The sequence below is a fragment of the Mytilus trossulus genome, chromosome 6 (assembly GCF_036588685.1).
Source record: "Mytilus trossulus isolate FHL-02 chromosome 6, PNRI_Mtr1.1.1.hap1, whole genome shotgun sequence".
In the NCBI taxonomy this organism is placed as follows: Eukaryota; Metazoa; Mollusca; class Bivalvia; order Mytilida; family Mytilidae; genus Mytilus; species Mytilus trossulus.
In genome coordinates, this window is record NC_086378.1 from 50,765,519 (window position 1) to 50,787,455 (window position 21,937).

At 33.7% G+C, this 21,937-nt stretch overlaps 1 protein-coding gene across 2 annotated transcripts in view; it reads right to left on the reverse strand.

Moving 5' to 3' along the window:
* Window positions 1-3,246: 3,246 nt before the first annotated feature.
* The window catches only part of LOC134721480 (uncharacterized), a 44,647-nt gene continuing 25,956 nt past the window's right edge, over window positions 3,247-21,937 (reverse strand). The window contains exons 3-4 of one of the 2 annotated variants that reach the window (XM_063584533.1): window positions 15,359-16,122; window positions 9,378-9,647 (exon numbers count right to left, since the gene is read on the reverse strand). In XM_063584533.1, coding sequence (XP_063440603.1) covers window positions 15,377-16,122 — 746 coding nt within the window. In that variant the 3' untranslated portion in view covers window positions 9,378-9,647; window positions 15,359-15,376. Of the gene's footprint in view, window positions 9,648-15,358; window positions 16,123-21,937 lie in introns of both variants that reach the window. The other variant, XM_063584534.1, reaches the window with a different exon arrangement.

Consider the following 21,937-nt stretch of genomic DNA (forward strand, 5'->3'; position numbering starts at 1 on the left):
TCAACAGACCATTTTGGTCCTGTTGATTTATTTGTAGATCTTACTTTACTGAACATTTTTGCTGTTTACAGTTTATCTCTATCTATGATAATATTCAAGATAATAACCAAAAACAGCAAAATTTCCTTAAAATTACCAATTCAGGGGCAGCAACCTATCAATGGGTTGTCTGATTCATCTCAAAATTTCAGGGCAGATAGATCTTGACCTGATTAACAATTTTACCCCATGTCAGATTTGCTCTAAATGCTTTGGTTTTTGAGTTATAAGCCAAAAACTGCATTTTACCCCTATGTTCTATTTTTAGCCATGGCGGCCATCTTGGTTGGTTGGCCGGGTCACCGGACACAATTTTTAAACTAGATACCCTAATAATGATTGTGGCCAAGTTTGGTAAAAATTGGCCCAGAAGATTTTTGTAAAAGTTAACGACGGACGCCGACGACGACGACGACGACGGACGACGGACGACGGACGACGGACGCCGGACGCCAAGTGATGAGAAAAGCTCACTTGGCCCTTCGGGCCAGGTGAGCTAAAAATAAGTTGAATTTAAAAGTTAAGTACAGAAATATTTACATCTCACTTGATAAAATTGCCCCAAAAAGTTTAATATTAAAGGTCATTTTAGTGCTTTGTTGATTTTAATTGAGCTAATGGTCGTTTTATTTAAAAGTCATCCAAACCCAAGCAAAAAGTATTGATCTATTTTCGATATTTATATGCTCATGTGTACTGATAATTTTAAAAGTATTTATTTTGCTTTCCATACTTCGTTCCTTATTGTTAATTTTCCTTTTTTGGATGGTGATGTTCCTTTGGCACTATCTTAGTGTTTGTATCACAACACCTCCGCTATGCCCGCGTGTTGTAACGTTTTGGATTTTAATGAACGAAATCTATGTATTACTGGCAAATAATATTAAGTCAGGGATTTAGTTACAACAAATCACTTAAAATCTTTACTAAATTCTAGATTTGTTGCTTACCGTGCCATTGGATGTTGGATGTGTAATGATTGATAATTTAGTCTCAGATGCATTACTTTTTATTAGTTGTAATCGGCTTTGAACTAGCTGTCAGTAACTGCAAGTACTCTCAGATCTAATAGAGATCCATGATGTTTATCGTTACTAGGTTAAAGTAATCGAGAAACATCACCCGTTGAGATGCTGAGTTATATTCAGGAAGAATACTTAGTGTCTTTTTGTTGATGGGATGTACAAGTACTCGGTCACGTCCACTCTTTGTTTTTGTTAGATGTATTTCTATTTGTATCCATCTGATGAGTTAAGCCTTTTTCAACTGATTTGTATAGATCGTTCTTATGTTGCACCACTGTCCCAGGTTAAGGGGAGGGTTGGGACCCCGCTAACATGTTTAGCCTCGCCACATTCTGTATGTATGTGCCTGTCCAAAGTCAGGAGTCTTTAATTCAGTGGTTGTCGTTTGTTGCTGTGTTACATATTTGTTTTGTTTATTTTTTTATACATAAATTAGGCCGTTAGTTTTCTCGTTTGAATTGTTCTACATTTGTCATTTCAGGTCTTTATATAGCTAACTATGAGGTATGGGCTTTGCTCATTGTTGAAGGTCGTACGGTGACCTATAGTTGTTAATTTCTGTGTCACGTGGTCTCTTGTAAAGAGTTGTCTCATTGGCAATCATACCACATCTTTTTTTATATTATATGCTCATATGCATTGATAATTTTCTTGAAATAATCATAGATTTTTGTTAGATGTATCCATCTGATGAGTTAAGCTTTATTGTTGTCAATGTTTTCATTTGTTTTGATGCTTTATATGATTACAGGATATTTTATAGTGTTTTACCTCTTATGTTTTACGTGGCGTGGCGAGGATCTTCAGAGGTCTCCACGTTTTACAGGTTGTTCTGATGTGCAAGGGCTGTTTTGCCAGACAAGCTGGGCCGAGGGACGTCAGAGCACGTCCCCTATCAAAAAGTAGATATTTCGCTGTATAAACTATGTTAATAACGAATAATTACTAAATAATCAATGTAAATTAATATATTTTCTTTCTATTACTGGTGTTGTGAGGAAAGAAATTAAAACAAGAATGTGTCCAAAGTACACGGATGCCCCACTCGCACTATCATTTTCCATGTTCAATGGACCGCGAAATTGGATAAAAAATATAATTAGGCATTAAAATTAGAAAGATAATATCATAGGGAACATGTGTAATAAGTTTCAAGTTGATTGGACTTCAACTTCATCAAAAACTACCTTGACCAAAAACTTTAACCTGAAACATGCACTTTCATTTTCTATGTTCAGTGGACCGTGAAATTGGGGTCAAAAGTTTAATTTGGCTTTAAAATTAGAAAGATCATATCATAAGGAACATGTGTAATAAGTTTCAAGTTGATTGGACTTCAACTTCATCAAAAACTACCTTGACCAAAAACTTTAACCTGAAACATGCACTTTCATTTTCTATGTTCAATGGACCGTGAAATTGGGGTCAAAAGTTTAATTTGGCTTTAAAATTAGAAAAATTATATCATAAGGAACATGTGTACTAAGTTTCAAGTTGATTGGACTTCAACTTCATCAAAAACTACCTTGACCAAAAACTTTAACCTGAAACATGAACTTTCATTTTCTATGTTCAGTGGACCGTGAAATTGGGGTCAAAAGTTTAATTTGGCTTTAAAATTAGAAAGATCCTATCATAAGGAACATGTGTACTAAGTTTCAAGTTGATTGGATTTCATCTTCATCCAAAACTACCTTGACCAAAAACTTTAACCGGAAGCGGGACAGACGGACGAATGAACAGACGGAGGAACAGATGGATGAACGGACGAACGAACGGACGCACAGACCAGAAAACATAATGGGGCATAAAAAAGTAACAAAAATATTGGGATCTATGTAATTCATAAAGTTCAAGATCACAGAGTCAAATGTTGTGTTATTTCTTTGCAAAACAAGGGCTGTGCAAATTTTGCCTGCTGTAAAAATATTGCAACAGTTAAGTGTAATGTAGGTACATTAGCAGAAAGCTTTCTTGTGTTAAATTTTGAGTTATTGAACTTCCATGCTAAATATCCACTTTTTGATATGGACGTGCTTTGACATCCCACAGTCTCAGCTTGTCTGGCAAAACAGCCGTTGGATGTCAGAGCAATCTTGGACAAGAGACAGGGTTGCGTCCTTCTGTTCTTTCTAACATAGGTTAACGTGTAGGATGAAGTTTCTTATCAATGAAAGAAGAATGCTATCAAAATTATATTTTACAGTCATATGCATCACGGTTTGAACAATTAAAAAAAAGAGTCTGAAATTAGACCCCTTACACTAAATTTATCGTTTAACATCACATAAAAGAGATTGTTATACAAGGCTCTAAGATGGAACACTTCTTCTTTTGTACACATACATTGTATATTCTTATTTAACACTAGAAGTATGCACTAAATTTCCTTTAACACAGTTTGTTTTCCCAGAGTCAAAATTGTTGACGTTGTGATGATGAGGGAAAAAATAGGCTTGGGAATGAATTTATAATGATTTTTTGGGATATTTCAAAATAGTTTTAGGGATATGGGATATTTGTAAAAAAATAATTATTGGGATATTAGGGGTAAACATTATAGGGATACGGGATATTGGGATAAAAACTTAATGGGATATGGGATATTGATACTCCCCCTAAACAAGCCTCACAAAGACAACGACGCCGCCAACGTCATACCAATATACGAGGTATAAAAAGTGTCCAATTAGTTATACATAACATAGTAGCCTGCTAGATAATAACACGTATTTCATCATTTATTGAGTGGAACACAAATCTAGGGAGCTTACATAAACAGACAATGAAAACTTCCTAGGATTCAAACTGTAGGAGGAGTTATGTGAAACAGCTATATACCAATAATGGGACAGAAGGACGGCTGGACAGGGGTACAATAATATGCCCCAAACTTTTAGTTGCGGGGGCATAAAAATTGCAGGTACCAAAGTGAATTAAACACAAAGTGCTGTAGACAGCAAATCCTCTGCAAGAGAGATATAATAAAGAGGAATACACATCATTCAAATATTTAAAATACATAATTTTCTTTACAAGTTTTTTATACAGAAATATAAGCAATTATAATTTTAAGCATTTATATATACATATATGGCATACACACATATACGAATCATTAAAATATGTAATTTCCGTAGCCAGTAACTTAAAGACTACAACCAGCATAACATGGCATGCAATTCAAATTTAATAAACAGCTGTGTAAGGAGCACATGATCTGCCTTTATCATGTTTATTATGCATATTGAAATTGTCAAAAGTAAAATTGGATATTTAGAAGGCATTCAGGGGGTTATCAGCAGCAAATAAAATGGCACTGGAGAAATGAGGATACCCTAGCTAGTATTGCGTCTATTTGACTGTTCATAGTCCTATAAATCTATAAGGACAAACTAAAAAAAAATCAAAACCAAAAGCCTGTCTTGATTAACTTATACAACAAGAGTATTGATTTTGTAAAAAATTGATCAATAATTCTAGCGCTAGTAAATAACATATAAAAATGCCTTTTATTTATATCATTTTCAAAGTCCAATAACTCTGGAATGACATATTAAAAAATAATCGAAAATTGTGGTGTACTTTAAATTCGAAAAATAAGGTCGTAATCGCAATACTTTAAACTCTTATTTTGGATTTTTTAATACAAAAATGTATTGGTACCTTGTATGATGTTTAATGTATAAAATATCTGTCAAACTTAACCAATCACAGTACATGTGATAAACTAACATATATCTGACAATAAAAGTCATTAAACTAAGGGAAAAAAAAACACAATTCCAAATAAATCTAAAGGGGGTATTCGTTTTATCAATCCCAAGAACAATGTAAAGTTTTGTGGAATATTGGAGAAAGTGTGTGATAAATGTGTTGCATTGTTTAAAGTGGCAAAAGCTCCATTACTGTGAACAACATGGCGAAAAGTATGAAAATCTAGAGAGCTTTTATCTATCAATCATAATGTAATATCAAAAATACATAAGAATTGGTTAAAGCAAATTTGAATTATCATACATTGGATTTTTTTTTGGAAAAAAGTTTGTTTCCAGTTTTTGGAGAAAAAAATAATTTGTTTTTGATTCTGAGAAAAAAAAAATGTTTGTTTCCCCCTCAGCTGCCACTTTATGTAATGCTAAAATTGAAAGAAAAAAATTGTTTTCGACTTGTCGCGAAAAAAATAGATTGTCCAGAAAAAAAATCCATAGCCCCCCTCCCCCAGAAAATCAAATGGTTGCTGCCTTAGCAGTTCATCTTTTATGGACCTAATCACGATTTCTTATATACAAACTACAGAAAAATGTTTAGTAAGGCCACGGTCTTTTTAATTTGTTGGTTTACAGATTTTCTCCATGAAAAATAAGTTTCAACACACGTGTCAAAAACGTAATAGACTCGTCCACTGGAAAAACGAGAATATCGGGTAAATTTGTTGTCATGCATTCCCGTTTTTTATCCAAATGGACGATATTTTTTTATAATCTAAATACAAGAAAATTTCAAATTATTTGTTAATATTCAGTACTTTAACTTGATGTCTTAAACTTCCACCTGTCCGCATTTGGACCAGTCTATTTCTATGAAAAGATGCATCTTACAGACTGGTGACAAATAAGGGAAACAAACTTATTGCGTAATTGATTTGAATCACAGGTTTCATTCCACAAAATTATTTGCGCAAACGACATTTCAAGGTCATTAATAATTGGTTTGTCTATTTTTAGAAACGTAACCTGGAAGTTTTATTTTTTCACAACAGAAAGTGTTATCAATTCTGTTAGTGATTAATGCATTTCATTTCATAAAAAAGAGATATTTTAATTATTTTTCAGGGACAATGCATTTGTTAGGGTCGGTGGGAATAAAAAAAGCATGAAAAGTCAATTTTATTTTTATTCTGAAATCGGCAAAATCAGGTCGGGGATCCGTAAACCAACAAATTAAAAAATCCTGGCCTAAATAGACCATAAAAAAAATCTCTATAAGAATAAGAGGTGAAAATTTTACAACTCTATACACAAGAGTGCACACGCTGAAATGTCTCGCCTTCTATACCAATCATTGATATTATGTTGATAGTCTTAAGTATAAAGCTAAGCTTCATTACAACTGTCACATAAACTTAACATTAACCAAGATAACTAAACAAAGACCAATGAACCTTGAAAATAAGGTCAAGGTCAGATGAACCATGCCAGGCAGACATGTACAGCCAACAATGCTTCTATACAACATATATAGTTGACCCATTACTTATAGTTTAAGAAAAAGGTCTTACAAATCTATTGCGCAATACTGTGCATTTGAAGATTTCTTCTTGAAACTTTAAAAAAATTTAAAATTTGAAAAATTTGAAAAAAAAAATATGTCTATATACAACTGCATAACAAATTTCATTGACCTATCACATGTATCACTAGTGTTTCCTTATAAACTGATCCAAACACAAACTAAAACATTGTTGATGCCACTACCACTGTCAGAAACAACATATACAAATGTTGAAAACTAGTGTTGTACTGAACAAGTTAAACATAAAATAAGTTAAATTCATAAAATTAATAATAATAAGGTGACATTATACAATTAAAATACATTCCTATTATCATTAGTCTACAACTAAAATGGCTTAAATAATGTAGATGCCCTATTGTCTGAAAAAAATAATTATATTCATCTATAAAACAATCAATAACTCTCAGCAAGAGAAAAGTTGATTCAACATTTCACTATTGTTTCAGCTTTTTTTCAAGCCCTGAGACCGATATTATGTTAAAAAAAAAGCATTAAAATCAAATAAACATGTATAAGAAGCATTGTGTAAGCAGATAATTAATTATAGAAAAAATCATAATTATAAATAATTTTTTTACAAATTGATGAATTTATTTACAAATTAAGGTAGCCGAGGTAATTGTGTTGCATTATATTACTGAAATATATCAGTGGATATTCACATCCACTTTAACATCAACATCCTGTATCATTGTACAGCAGATATAGGTACTTACCCAGCAGGCGTGAGCGATTTTGAACTTACACAGTAACGAAAAATCTTTCTTTTGTTCACATAATATCAATGTGTACCTCAATCTTAACATAATTGATGTTTTAAGAAATGATTTGGTCGTAGGTTGATGATTAGAGATGTCTCATTATTTTCCCAAAACAAGAGAGATTACTAAAAGCATGTGCAAATACTTGTAAAAGAAGTTGGCCCTCGTCTCATCCGATATAATTCTATATTCATTGCAACTCTTTTTCTGAAAGGTCAATGTGTATGTGTATTAGGTATAGCTGTTTCAATAACCATGATAACTGGCAATGAAATTTTTCATACATATGTTATTTTTTTATATTTCATCCCGTTACCATGTAAGGTCAAAATCCATCATGCCAACTTGGTTAGTACATGTACCTATATCCGGTGAACTGATGATACACTGTGATCAAACATGTGTAAAAAAAAATCATCATAATAAGTGCAAGATACACTAAAATGTCTTGCTTGTTAACATTTAATAGGATGCAACAGCATGAATAGTATTACTATATTTTTTTAATGTCTTAATTCATTTAGAAAATAAATAAAAATAAAAATTGGATCACATCTAAAACAACAACAAACAAGAGTATAAATATTGAAACATGTCCATACTTTGCCAATTACCATGATTACGGTGAAAGTACTTTTATTCATTTGGTACTTATTTTCATCAAGATCCATCAAGCAAGTTACTATCATTTCTTGTGATTACATATGTTACAGGAGTGCACCAATTGTGTTTCCTTTGCAAGTTCTTTCATTTTAGAAAATATACATCAAAGGTTTAAAAGTAGAACAATGAAATCTGTTATAAAGTTCTAATTAGTTTATTGAAAATATGAGTTGTAAATAGCATACACTTATCTAAAATGTTTCAATAAATAGAATGATTATACCGTGATGCAATTTAAATGTTTTGTTGATATGAGCAGTTTTAACATGTTTAAAATAAGGATAATTATTTATAAAACCTGTGTTTTTTGCATTTGAACATCTAATGAACAACATAATATCATCAGGATTTTTTTTCTAAAAAATCGTTTTGATTAACTAGTACTGTCAGGTGATTAAACAAATTGAAATTTAAGCATTAACAAGTCAGCCTGCTTCTTCTACAAATAAAATTAAAATCAAAATTGAGAGGAATTTTGTCCGTAATCTTTCCAAATGACCCACAAATCAAAAGATGTTATAAAATAAATGCACTGTAAAATAAAACAGAATTCTTTTCATCATGCCTGTTATCCTGTATTACTCTTTAAATGTTTTTTTTTTCTAAAACCTACACATCCATGTACATGTAACTTTTCTTTTAACAATGAAAAAATTAATACCAATAAATACAAATACTTTCACAGACTGACAGTATGAATAATTGATCCTTACATTCTGAATTTTTTCACTCCTCAGATTTTTTCTACCTTTTTTTTTAACTGTTTTGAAGAAAATATAACATTAACTCAAATGAGTGAGCTGTGTAGATTGTTTCATAAACAATGGGGACCATTTTAAACTACATTATAACAATTTTAGTGGTATGTACACATGTAACGGAAGCAAATTATTTAGCAATGTTTCCATTTGTTAAGGGCATAACTCTGGAACAGTTAAAGTGACACCTCTTAAATTCAAACTTGATATGTATTCTGTTGTTATAAGCATTTTGTATAATGTTATACATTAGTAATTAGTAATAGCATTTAGTTGAGGCAAACTCAAGTTAGAAATTCAGCAATTTTTCCATTTGTAAAGGGGCAATATATTGTTATATTTTTTTGAAATCTTAATTTTAACTCTTGTGCTTATATATCTTAGTCTTTTTATTTATGACATACCAATATGGTGCAGATTCCATCAGTTCTATTTCGTTGGATCTGGTAAATATTTCTCAGGCTTGTTTGAATTTAAAAGTTTACGTTTAAATGATGATTTTGGGGCTTTAATTTCCTTTATCTCATGATCGAGGAACTTAGTTCTCATTTTAACTTCTTTTTCAATCCTACTCAAACGTTCATGAGTTAAACTAGATGCGAATCCACATGTCAAAGAAAACATTTCAAGTTCTAATTGGGAAAGATTTGGTTGAACACTTAAGTGATTAATTAGCATCCATAGCTGAAGAACTGCACCCATGTTTAATGTTGCATCACATGGATTGTCTAAATTGTTCCATAAGGGTATTGGATCCCCATCATTTCTTAAGAGAATATCGTTTTCAGTATCATACATGTAAACATCAAAGCATTTATCACTTATTGCAATAGTTGGTATCATTGTAACTATCTGAGGAAAAGACTTGGGTTTTCTAAGCTGAAAACGTTTCTGATAAAAAGAAAATGTAACTGCTTGTGACACAAACTGGCTAACATTTGTATGCCCCCTTAATAATTTTGATTCTTTTTTTACTTCAATTAGTTGTTTTTCCTCATCTATATACTTCTCCTTTTTCTTGTCTTTGGGTAAAACTATACTACAGCTTCCACCAAGGGGAAATACCATTATATCTGGTTTACCATACCATAATAATTCTGAACCTGAAGAAAAAAATCACTTTTGTATTAACTTATTTAATCATGTTAATCAAAGAATGTTTTACAACCAGCCAACCATAGCTTACTATACACATCATAGGACAGTTGTTTCTGTGTTTAAACATAGGTATACCTTTTTTCCATCTCCTCATGGGATATTTATTGTTTACTGATTTTTTGATAAAAAATATATATGTCATTAAAGATGAATGGTCAGATCAGTCAGTGGTACATTTGTACTACATAAATGTACTATTTGTACAAGAATTTTTTATTTACTTGAAGAAGTAATATACATATACTTATATAAGTAAATTTGCAGGATAGTTATGCAAGTGTATTTTATTTACTTGTATAGTTAATAATTTTTTGGCTTTATTATGTCCCTTAGACATTCAGATTTCTTTACTTACATAAGTAAACCAGGTGCTCCGCAGGGCACAGCTTTATACGACCGCAGAGGTCGAACCCTGAACAGTTGGGGCAAGTATGGACAAAACATTCAAGCGTGATACAGCTCTGAATTTGGATTGTGATCAAATTTTTGACATTATATGGGTTTTTTACACAAAACAAATGTCAAGATTTTACAAATCAATTAAAGATTTCTTCTTCAAACTTATTTAAATCTAAAATTAAATAGTTGACACAGCATAGGTTTCTGACACAGAATGAATGTGGTCTTATGAACTTAAATTTTTTTTTTTTTGCCTTTGAGGAATTCACTATGCTGTTGAATATGTAATCCTCTCAAAAAAATGTTTAAAGAAATTTTCTTTTTATTTATGAAATCTGAAATGAGAAAAATTTAACCCCCCCCCCCCCCCCCCATTTTTTTTTCACATGCCCCTTTCCCTATTTCCAAAACTGATATCAATTCAAATTTCTAATGGAGTTTGCAACAATAACTACTCTTTTAAATACATCATAAAATATTAAAATGTAAAATAAAGTGCTTGTTATCACTGAATGGTAAAGATTGGTTGGTTGTAAAAGTGAATATACATTGGATATTGTATAAAACAATGATTTAAGTTGATTCAACTACTATTCTGAACAAAGAAAGATAACTCCAATAGAAAATTTCTTGCTATTGCACAATATTGTGCAATTAGATATTTTGTACAAGGACAGTGGAAGATTTTGGAAATAAATAATTGAACCCTCATTCTGATGAAAATATAAAAAAAAATCCATGGCACATGAATTATTGCATTTACTGAAAATAAAAAAAAAGATGTGTCTTATAAAAGAATAAAAAGGTTCGCAGAACGCAGCATGATACGACCGCAGTGGTCAAATAAGTGTTCATTTGGGCAAGCGTTGACACACTACTTAAATGGACACAATAATATGCTGGACACAGTAATATGCTGGACAGAAATTTAGACCCTTGTAGCTCCGAAACGGTAAGTCCCAGCTAAAATTTGAAAAGAATCATACAGGTTTGAAATTTCATAAACCAAACGTAACAAGAGTGCACACGCTGAAACGTCTGGCCTGCTCTCCATTATCACTTCAAATGGGAGGAAATGGACCTAACCATGCAAAAATACCACATACTCACAGACCTATGAAATGAGGTCAAGGTCAAAAGAATTATGTCAGACAGACATGTACACCCTAAGACCAATCTATAAACAAAATATAGTTACCCTACCACTTGTAGTATTAGATAAATGACGTAAGTACATGTACTATGTGGAAGTACTGAAGAATGAAATTGTGAATTCTACTTTCGAAGCCATTAATGCGACTGAGCGTCAAATTGTAGAGCGTCATATCATCGCTACAGATAAGCTAAGGGCCGGTACTGAACATTCTAAAGTCCCCACCATGTATTGGTTACCAAAACTTCATAAAAACCCATTCAAATTCCGTTTTATCTCGGCGTCCAGTAAGTGCACTACAACTAATATTTCTGTCCATTTAACTACTGCCCTCACTACTATAAAGGAACTCATTATCAAATATTGCAATAAAGCTTATGAATGTAACGGTACGAACTATTTCTGGAGTGTAAAAAATTCTTTGGAGGTTTTGGATAAATTACATGCTTTTGATAAGCCTTTTGAATCTGTTGACAGTTATGACTTTTCCACACTTTACACTACATTTCCACACAACCTAATTAAACAGAAATTTTCAAGTTTGATTAATGGTCTTTTGATGAATCTGATTGCAAGTATATTTGTTGTAACCGTTTTAGATCTTTTTTCTCTAGTGCTAAAGACAAATATAAAAGGTACACTTACTGGACGTGTGAGGAGATGATAAATTCTCTCAATTTTCTTCTGGACAATTGAATATATATATCCGGTTCGGTGATAAAGTTTATCGGCAAGTTGTAGGAATCCCTATGGGCACAAATTGTGCCCCGTTAATTGCAGACTTGTTTCTCTATTATTATGAGTCACAATTCATGGTAAAACTCAGTAAAGATCCTGCTAAACACCATTTAATTGACGAATTTAATAATACTTATCGTTATCTTGATGATATTTTTGCTTTAAATAACCCGGACTTCTACAAGTACACTGCAGAAATTTAAACTAAGGAACTGACATTGAATAAAGCTAATACAGACAGTTCACGATGTCCTTTTTTGAATTTGGATATTTCTATTTCACAAGGATCCCTTCATACTAAAATTTACGATAAGAGGGATGATTTCTCGTTCCCTATAGTTATTTTTCCCTTCCTTGACGGGGATGTACCGTTAGCGCCATCATACAGTGTTTATATTTCCCAGCTTGTTAGATATGGACGTGTATGTAGCGACGTTTCAGATTTTAATGAACTTAATCTTTGTATAACTGATTAATTATTAAGTCAAGGTTATCGTTACCATAAATTAATCAAAACTTTTACTAAATTCTTCCGTAGATACAAAGACGTTGTCACTAAATTTAATTGTACTTGTAGGAGTCTTATTAGGAACGGTATATCACATCCTTCCTTCTATGGGAATGTTGTGAATAAAGCCAGAAAATTTAAACGTAATCCTTTGGGACTCACTAGCCACTTGAATAAACTAATTTGTAAAGGTTATTGTCATAATATTGTTGTTAGATCTTTACAGATTGTGTTTTTTGGTACCGATATAGACATGCTGGTCAACAGTATAATTCGAAATTAAGTCTTTATTACTATCCTACAGCTTGCCCATAATTTATTTGTTATTTTTTGGCATGTGCACAAGGTCCTGTTTTCTTGATCTGTCGATGATTTTTCTGCACTTAATCATGTTTGACGTGTAGTAATTGATATTTTAGTTCTAGAAACTTGACTTGCTTACCAGTTGTTTTTTGGATTTTGAACTGGCTGGTAGTTAGCAGCGAGTACACTATTGAGGTCGATACACTTGTTGTCTTTTGTCTTCTTTGTTAATGCTTTAGTTATTGTATTTACCTTGTAACTGTTTCGTTTTCTAGAGTTAAATCCTTTTCTTCTGGTTTTTATTGTTTGTTTTCTTGTTATATTGTTACACCACTATCCCAGGTTAGGGGGAGGGTTGAGTACTCACAAACATGTTTAAACCCGCCACATACTTTATGTGCCTGTCCCAAGCCAGGAACCTGTATTTCGGTGGTTGTCGTTGTCTTCATGTTCTCATTGTTATTTTTGTATCATATATCCTGAGAATAGGCCATTTGTTCTTATCTTGAATTGTTTCATATTTTATTGTTTAGGGGCCTTTTACAGCTTACTTTACGGTGTGGATTCTTGTCCATTGTTAAAGGCCGTACGGTGACCTGTAGATGAATTTTTATTTGTAGTTCAAACCTTTGCGGATGACTGTCTCATTGACAATCATACCACATCCTCTATTTTTATTTTAATCACGCAAACTTAACGTTGGTCGCTGAACCATGAAATGAGGTCAAGGACAGGTGAACTGTGCCAGACAGACATGTTCGCCTTAAGACCAATCTATAAACCAAATATAGTTGCCCTACCACTTGTAGTATTAGATAAATGGAGTTAATCACGAAAACTTAACGTTGATTGCTGAACCATGAAATGAGGTCAAGGACAGGTGAACTGTGCCAGACAGACATGTACGCCTTAAGACCAATCTATAAACCAAATATAGTTGCCCTACCACTTGTAGTATAAGAAAAATGGACTTAATCACGAAAACTTAACGTTGGTCGCTGAACCATGAAATAAGGTCAAGGGCAGGTGAACTGTGCCAGACAGACATGTATGCCTTAAGACCAATCTATAAACCAAATATAGTTACCCTACCACTTGTAGTATTAGATAAATGGACTTAATCATGAAAACTTAAAGTTGATAGCTGAACCATGAAATGAGGTCAAGGACAGGTGAACTGTGTCAGACGGACATGTACGCCTTAAGACCAATCTATAAACCAAATATAGTTGCCCTACCACTTGTAGTATAAGAAAAATGGACTTAATCACAAAAACTTATCGTTGATCACTGAACCATGAAATGAGGTCAAGGGCAGGTGAACTGTGCCAGACGAACATGTACACCTTAAGACCAATCTATAAACCAAATATAGTTGCCCTTTCACTTGTAGTATTAGAGAAATGGACTTAATCACGAAAAACTTAACGTTGGTCGCTGAACCATGAAATGAGGTCAAGGACAGGTGAACTGTGCTAGACAGACATGTATGCCTTAAGACCAACTATAAACCAAATACAGTTGCCCTACCACTTGTAGTATTAGATAAATGGACTTAATCATGAAAACTTAAAGTTGATAGCTGAACCATGAAATGAGGTCAAGGACAGGTGAACTGTGTCAGACGGACATGTACGCCTTAAGACCAATCTATAAACCAAATATAGTTGCCCTACCACTTGTAGTATAAGAAAAATGGACTTAATCACAAAAACTTATCGTTGATAACTGAACCATGAAATGAGGTCAAGGGCAGGTGAACTGTGCCAGACGAACATGTACACCTTAAGACCAATCTATAAACCAAATATAGTTGCCCTTTCACTTGTAGTATTAGAGAAATGGACTTAATCACGAAAAACTTAACGTTGGTCGCTGAACCATGAAATGAGGTCAAGGACAGGTGAACTGTGCTAGACAGACATGTATGCCTTAAGACCAACTATAAACCAAATACAGTTGCCCTACCACTTGTAGTATTAGATAAATGGACTTAATCACAAACTTAACGTTGATCGCTGAACCATGAAATGAGGTCAAGGACAGGTGAACTGTGCCAGACGGACATGTAAGTCTTAAGACCAATCTATAAACCAAATATAGTTGCCCTACCACTTGTAGTATAAGAGAAATGGACTTAATCACGAAAACTTAACGTTGACCAACATAAATTTTCAAGAGGTCAGTGAACCATGAAAATGAGGTCAAGGACAATGGAAATATGCCAGACAGAAACTTTATATCATGAGGCATCTACATGCAAGATATTAAACATTCAGCTCTTCTAACTTCTAAAATATAAAGTTTACAAGAGTGCACACGCTGAAATGTCTCACCTGCTCTCCATTATCACTTCCAATGGGAGGAAATGGACCTAACCATGCAAAAATACCACATACTCACTGACCTATGAAATGAGGTCAAGGTCAAAAGAATTATGTCAGACAGACATGTACACCCTATGACCAATCTATTTTTTTGGGTAAGGTGAGCTAAAAATTTGGACCCGTTACATCTATTGAGAATGCTAAGGATATATACACAGTGATACATACCTGCCAAAACTAATGGACTTATGTAAAGTAACGATGAGCCATTCCAGCCAACTTTTGCAACACATTTTGGGCATACTTAGACATCGGTAGGTCAAAAGCTGTCTTTGGTGGTTGCTCCTCTTTTTTTACTTTTTTTATTGGCAAGTATCTACTTAGTTCATTTTGATATATTGCAAGAATATCACCAGGCAGTTTTTCCTGAAAGGTTGACTTTTTAAGCCCAACAGCTTCAAGATCTTCTGCTGAAACACAGTTTTGGAAGTTTTCAAAATTTAACACCAACCATATACAAATGACTGTTCCAACATTCAGACTGTCATCCTTATTCCAGAGAGCTATGTTTTCAGACATGTAGAGTCTGTCTTGTGTGCAGTTGTACATCATAATTCTTAGTTTAACATTTGAGACTAAGAAAGATGGAATACAGAGATTGTTCAGCTTTGGATTCAGTTTTGACTGATAAAAAGCATTTGTAATAGTTTGAGCAAAAGTCTGTATCAAATTCTTTTCATTGGCAAATCCCTGATCTTTTTTCACCTCAATGCTTGTAGTGAATACATCAGGGCTTAAATTTGAGCCTTCCCCACCAGCTCCCATTTCATTCTGTTTATCATTCGTGACTTTTAACCTTTTTGCATCAGGTTCTCTCCACTCATAGTCTTGAGTTTCTTCATCTTCAATGCTCTCATCTTCATCTTTTTTAACTTTGACAGTAGTTTTATTAACTATGATATCAGGAAAACCATACCAAACTTTGTGATGTCCTTAAAAGAAACAATAATCTGGAGTTTAAAAAAAACCTTAACCACCAAACTGTCTAAGGTCTAAATTGAAAATAGGTTTGTTTATTTGCTGTTGACTGCTTTACGCTCCTTCAGTTTGACTCTGAAATTTTTTTTTATATCGCAGAATTATTTTGTGTTTATTTCTGTAAGCAGATTCATGGATTTCCACTATTTGGTTTGCCATAACATGCATGTATCGTTTCATCAAAGTGCTAAGAAATTTCTTTTTTTTTTGAGTTGTATAATGTTACATGTACATGTATGACATATTAATGTACCAAGAATCACCATACCCAAAAGAAAATTTCATTTGTAAATAGTATCCCTCCTTATAACCAATCTGAATAAAAAGCTCCGCCGAGCGGAGCATGATACGACTGCAGTGGTCGACAAGTGTTCATTTGGGCAAGCATTGACACACTACTAAAGTGGACACAATAATATGCTTGACACAGTAATTTGCTGGATACAGTAATTAGCTGGACACAGTAATATGCTGGACACAGAAATTAAGACCCTTGTAGCTGGGAAACCTTAAGTCCCAGCTCAAATTTGGAAAGAATCAAACGGGTTGGAAATTTCATACGGAATCCAAACTAAAAAAAATATGTTGAAAACGGACGAGAAATAAAAAAAGTTCGTAAGGAACATAATGAAAAAAACAAAACCAAAATAAGATGAAAAACAAAAATTTGACAAAAGTCAATTTTGGCCCTTTTAAGCCCCTTGTACACTACAGTTCAGGTGGATTTTGACATGTCCACCCGTCCACAGTGGGAGTGGGCACAGAGTGGGCAAAACTTCCAGCTTGTCCACCATGCCCACCCTATGGAGTGGACATGCTATTTCTCAGTTTTAAGAATTAGACTAGCATATACTTTGCCCTGAAATAAACACTGAAGCTCTCTCATTCAATAATTCTGCAAAATTTGAATTTAAATTGGAGTGGGCTAGAGTGGGCTGCCCACGGTGGGCAGGTGGAAATGTCAAAGTCCACCTGAGCTGTAGTGTAGCTAGTAAACCATAAGTCCTAGCTCAAATCTGAGAAATTTTTCGCATTGGAAGTTCCATAAGAAATCCAAAGAAAAAAACCCATTGCAATCGGACAAGAAATAAAAAAGTTCGTTTTTTTTTTTTATTTAAGACCACTTTGGCCCCTAATAGCTTGAAAACGGTAAAAGCTATAGTAAATCCATTAAACTCTGCCGGTGCGGAAGTTCATAAGGAATATAATGAAAAAAACAAAACCAAAATAAGACGAGTGATCATTGTAACAGGATGCTGTTACGAAAGTCTCCCAAACAAACCCAAAAATTTCTGGGGAAAAGGTGGACACAAGATTAGTTTTTGACACATTAACATGTTGGACTTATTATCCAAGTTGAATACATTGTAAACAAGAGGCTCTCAAGAGCCTGAATCGCTCACCTTAATTCTTTTGGTTAAATCTCTCATCAATGATTATTTTGGCTTTTCAATTTATTTAAATGTTTTTTGGATCGTCCTATTTTCTTCAAAAGCCAAAAAAAATAATCATTTTCTCCTATGTTCTATTTTAGCCATAGTAGCTATGTTTCTTGACATACAAGGAAATAAAATATAAAATTTATACTAAATACTCTGAAACTCATTTAGCCTAAGTTTGGCTGAAATTGATACAGCAGTTTCAAAGGAGAAGATTTTTTAAAGTAAGTCAACATGATGAACAAATTGCGAAAAAAGTCCTTAAAGGGCAATAACTCCTTAAGGGGTCAATTGACAATTTTGGTCAAATTGACTTAATTGAAGATCTTACTTTGCTGAACATCATTGCTGTTTACAGTTTATTTCTATCTATAATTATATTCAAGATAATAAACAAAAACAGCAAAATTTCCTTAAAATTATCAATTCAGGGGCAGCAACCCAACAACAGGTTGTCTGATTCATCTGAAAATTTCAGGGCAGATACATTGTAGATCTTGACCTGATAAACATTACAACCCCAGGTCAGATTTGCTCTAAATGCTTTGGTTTTTGAGTTATAAGCCAAAAACTGCATTTTACCCCTATGTTCTATTTTTAGCAATGGCGACCATGTTTGTTTATAGATCATAACTTCGGATACAATTTACAAACTAGATACCCTAAGGAATATTCAGTTAAAGTTTGGAAGTATTTGGCCCAGTAGTTTCAGAGGAGAAGAATTTTGTAAAAGATTTTTAAGATTTACGAAAAATGGTTAAAAATTGACTATAAAGGGCAATAACTCCTAAAGGGGTCAACTGAACATTTCCGTCATTTGACTTATTTGTAAATTTTACTTTGCTGAACATTATTGCTGTTTACAGTTTATCTCTATCTATAATAATAAGTAAGATAATAACCAAAAACAGCAAAATTTCCTTAAAATTATCAATTCAGGGGCAGCAACCCAACAACAGGTTGTCTGATTCATCTGAAAATTTCAGGGCAGATAGATCTTGACCTGATAAACAATATAGCACCAGGTCAGATTTGCTCTAAATGCTTTGGTTTTTGAGTTATAAGCCAAAAACTGCATTTGACCCCTATGTTCTATTTTTAGCAATGGCGACCATGTTTGTTGATAGATCATAACTTCAGATACAATTTACAAACTAGATACCCTAAGGAACATTCAGTTAAAGTTTGAAAGTATTTTGCCCAGTAGTTTCAGAGGAGAAGATTTTTGTAAAAGATTACTAAGATTTACGAAAAATGGTTAAAAATTGACTATAAAGGGCAATAACTCCTAAAGGGGTCAACTGACCATTTCCGTCATGTTGACTTATTTGTAAATCTTACTTTGCTGAACATTATTCCTGTTTACAGTTTATCTCTATCTATAATAATATTCAAGATAATAACCAAAAACAGCAAAATTTCCTTAAAATTACCAATTCAGGGGCAGCAACCCAACAACGGGTTGTCTGATTCATCTGAAAATTTCAGGGCAGATAGATCTTGACCTGATAAACAATATTACCCCATGTCAGATTTGCTCTAAATGCTTTGGTTTTTGAGTTATAAGCCAAAAACTGCATTTGACCCCTATGTTCTATTTTTAGCAATGGCGACCATGTTTGTTGATAGATCAAAACTTCGGATACAATTTATAAATTAGATACCCTAAGGAACATTCAGTTAAAGTTTGAAAGTATTTGGCCCAGTAGTTTCAGAGGAGAAGATTCTTGAAATAGTTTACGACGACAGACGACGGACGACGGACGACAGACGACGACGGACGCCAAGTGATGGCATAAGCTCACTTGTCCCTTCGGGACAGGTGAGCTAAAAACACATTGATATTTTTGGGCCAATCATATAGATCATTCAATGCGTTTTGTCATGAGGAACAAGAAAATATATGGTTTAAGGGTAGGAATCTCATCGTTTTCAAGTTATTCAATCATTTTCAAAGTGGGCGTGGTTGGGATGACCCGGGGGACACCAACCCTATGTATCATTCAATGTGTGACTGTCTTGTCATGGTGAAAATTCCCTATGTCAGCAATTTTATAAGGAATCCAGAGAAAAAAAAACCCATTGAAATCGGAGGAGAAATAAAAAAGTTCGTTTTGAGGGATTTAGCACCTCTTTGGCCCCTTATAGCTCGGAAACGGTAAAAGCTACGTTAAATCCGTAACGATATCACCAGTGCGGAATTTCATCAGGAACATAATGAAAAAAAACAAAACCAAAATAAGATGAAAAATAAAAATTTGGCGAACAAAAAGGAGAAGTCCTTTTTAGCCCCTTTCAGCCCCTTGTAGCTCGGAAACCGTAAGTCTTAGCTCAAATTGGTGAAAATTCCCTGTTTCAAAAATTTCATAAGGAATCCAAAGAAAAAAACCCAGTTGAAATCAGACAAGAAATAAAAAAGTTTGTTTTTGGGGATTTAGCACCACTTTGGCCGCTAATTACTCGGAAACGGTAAAGGCTACGTTAAATCCGTTGACAAACTGCCAATGCAGAATTTCATAAGGAACATTATGAAAAAAATTTCATTAAAATTGAACAAAAAATAAGTCCTCCACATCAAAATTAATATAAACACTTATTTTTCCCCTTTTGGCCCCTATTTCAGGAATCAGCGGGGCATAACCCCCAAAAACAATCCCAAGCTGTATTTTGTGGATTTATACCTTATGTTAAAATTTCATAGCATTTGCTCAATCAGAACTCAAGTTATCGTCCGAAAACCACAAATCTGGACACCCATGCCGCCGCCGACGACGCCATGGGCGATAACAATATACGACCGCAAATTTTTGCGGTCGTATAAAAATCTTTAAATTTTTGTTTCCATGGTAACGGCAACAATTTTGAAAATTCCTGGTACCAAATGGACATGTATGCATGACAAGACCCATTTATGTAAAGTTTTATAAACATTGTACATATAGCAGATTTTAAATTTTGCATATTTTTGCGGTTTCCATGACAACAATATCCATTTTGAAAATTCCAGGACCAAAGTGCTCAACTAGGCATTGGTCTCTTACTTCATGTCAAACTTCTAATATAAATCAGTTTTGAACAATTTTCAAAAATCTTTAATTATCTGTTTCCATGGTAATGGCAGCCATTTTGGAAATTCCAAGGACCAACTGGACATGTATTCATGACAAGACATATAAGTGTAAAGTTTTATGAAGATTGAAGCATCTTTTAAATTTTGCATATTTTTGCAGGTTCCATGGCAACAGCAGCCATTTTGAAAAATTCCAGACCCCAGGTGCACAACTAGGCATTGGCATCTTACTTCATGCCAACCTCCCATATTCTATGACTTATGGTTCCAGAGAACTGCGATGGACAAAATTTGGTGGAAAAAAAAGGGAAAAAAACTAGAAATAGCTAATGTCAGTCCGGCCTGTTTCCATGGTAATGGCAGCTACTTTAGATTTCCCATACACTGACTTAAAAAATATGAATGAAAAGTAACATTTCTAAAAAGTTTCAGCCAGTCTTGAACATTTTTCAATTTTTTTTTATTTTCGGTTTCCATGGTAACGGCAGCCATTTTGAAAATTCCAAGGACCAGTTTGACATGTATGCATGACAATTCACATTTCTGTAAAGTTTTATCAAGATTGGAGCATCTTTCAAAATTTCGAATATTTCTGTGTGGTTTCCATTGCAACCGTAACCATTTTGAAAATTCCAGACCCAGGCATACAACTTGGCATTGGTATCTTGCTTCATGCCAACCTTCTATTATGAATAGTAACATTTCTGCAAAGTTTGAATAAGTTTTGAACATTTTTCAAAAATCTTTTATCTTCGGTTTCCATGTCAATGGCAGCCATGTTGGAAATTCAAAGGACCAACTTGACATGTGTGCATGACGAGACACAATTATATAAAGTTCCATTAAGATTGAAGCATCTTTTGATTTTTTGCATATTTTTTGCGGTTTCCATGGCAACGGTAGCCATTTTGAATATTCCAGATCCCAGGTGCACAACTAGGCATTGGCATCTTGCTTCATGCCAACCCATTATAGAGTTTGGCTTATGGTTCCAGAGAATTGCTCCGGACAAAATTAGGTGGAAAAAAAAACCAAAAAAAAACCCAGAGAAACGGAAGAATAGCAATATGTCGACCGACTAGATCGTTGGGCCGACATGCTTAAGTTTATTTTGAACATTATCTCCAATGTTGAGGCAGTCTCCTTTCAGAATTATATTTGATGACCTTGACCTGCATCCAAGATGGTAGCTGTCAGCTGACAGACAGTCACTACATGTACCTGTCTTGTGTGACCTTCGAAGGAAAGTTTGATATTAGG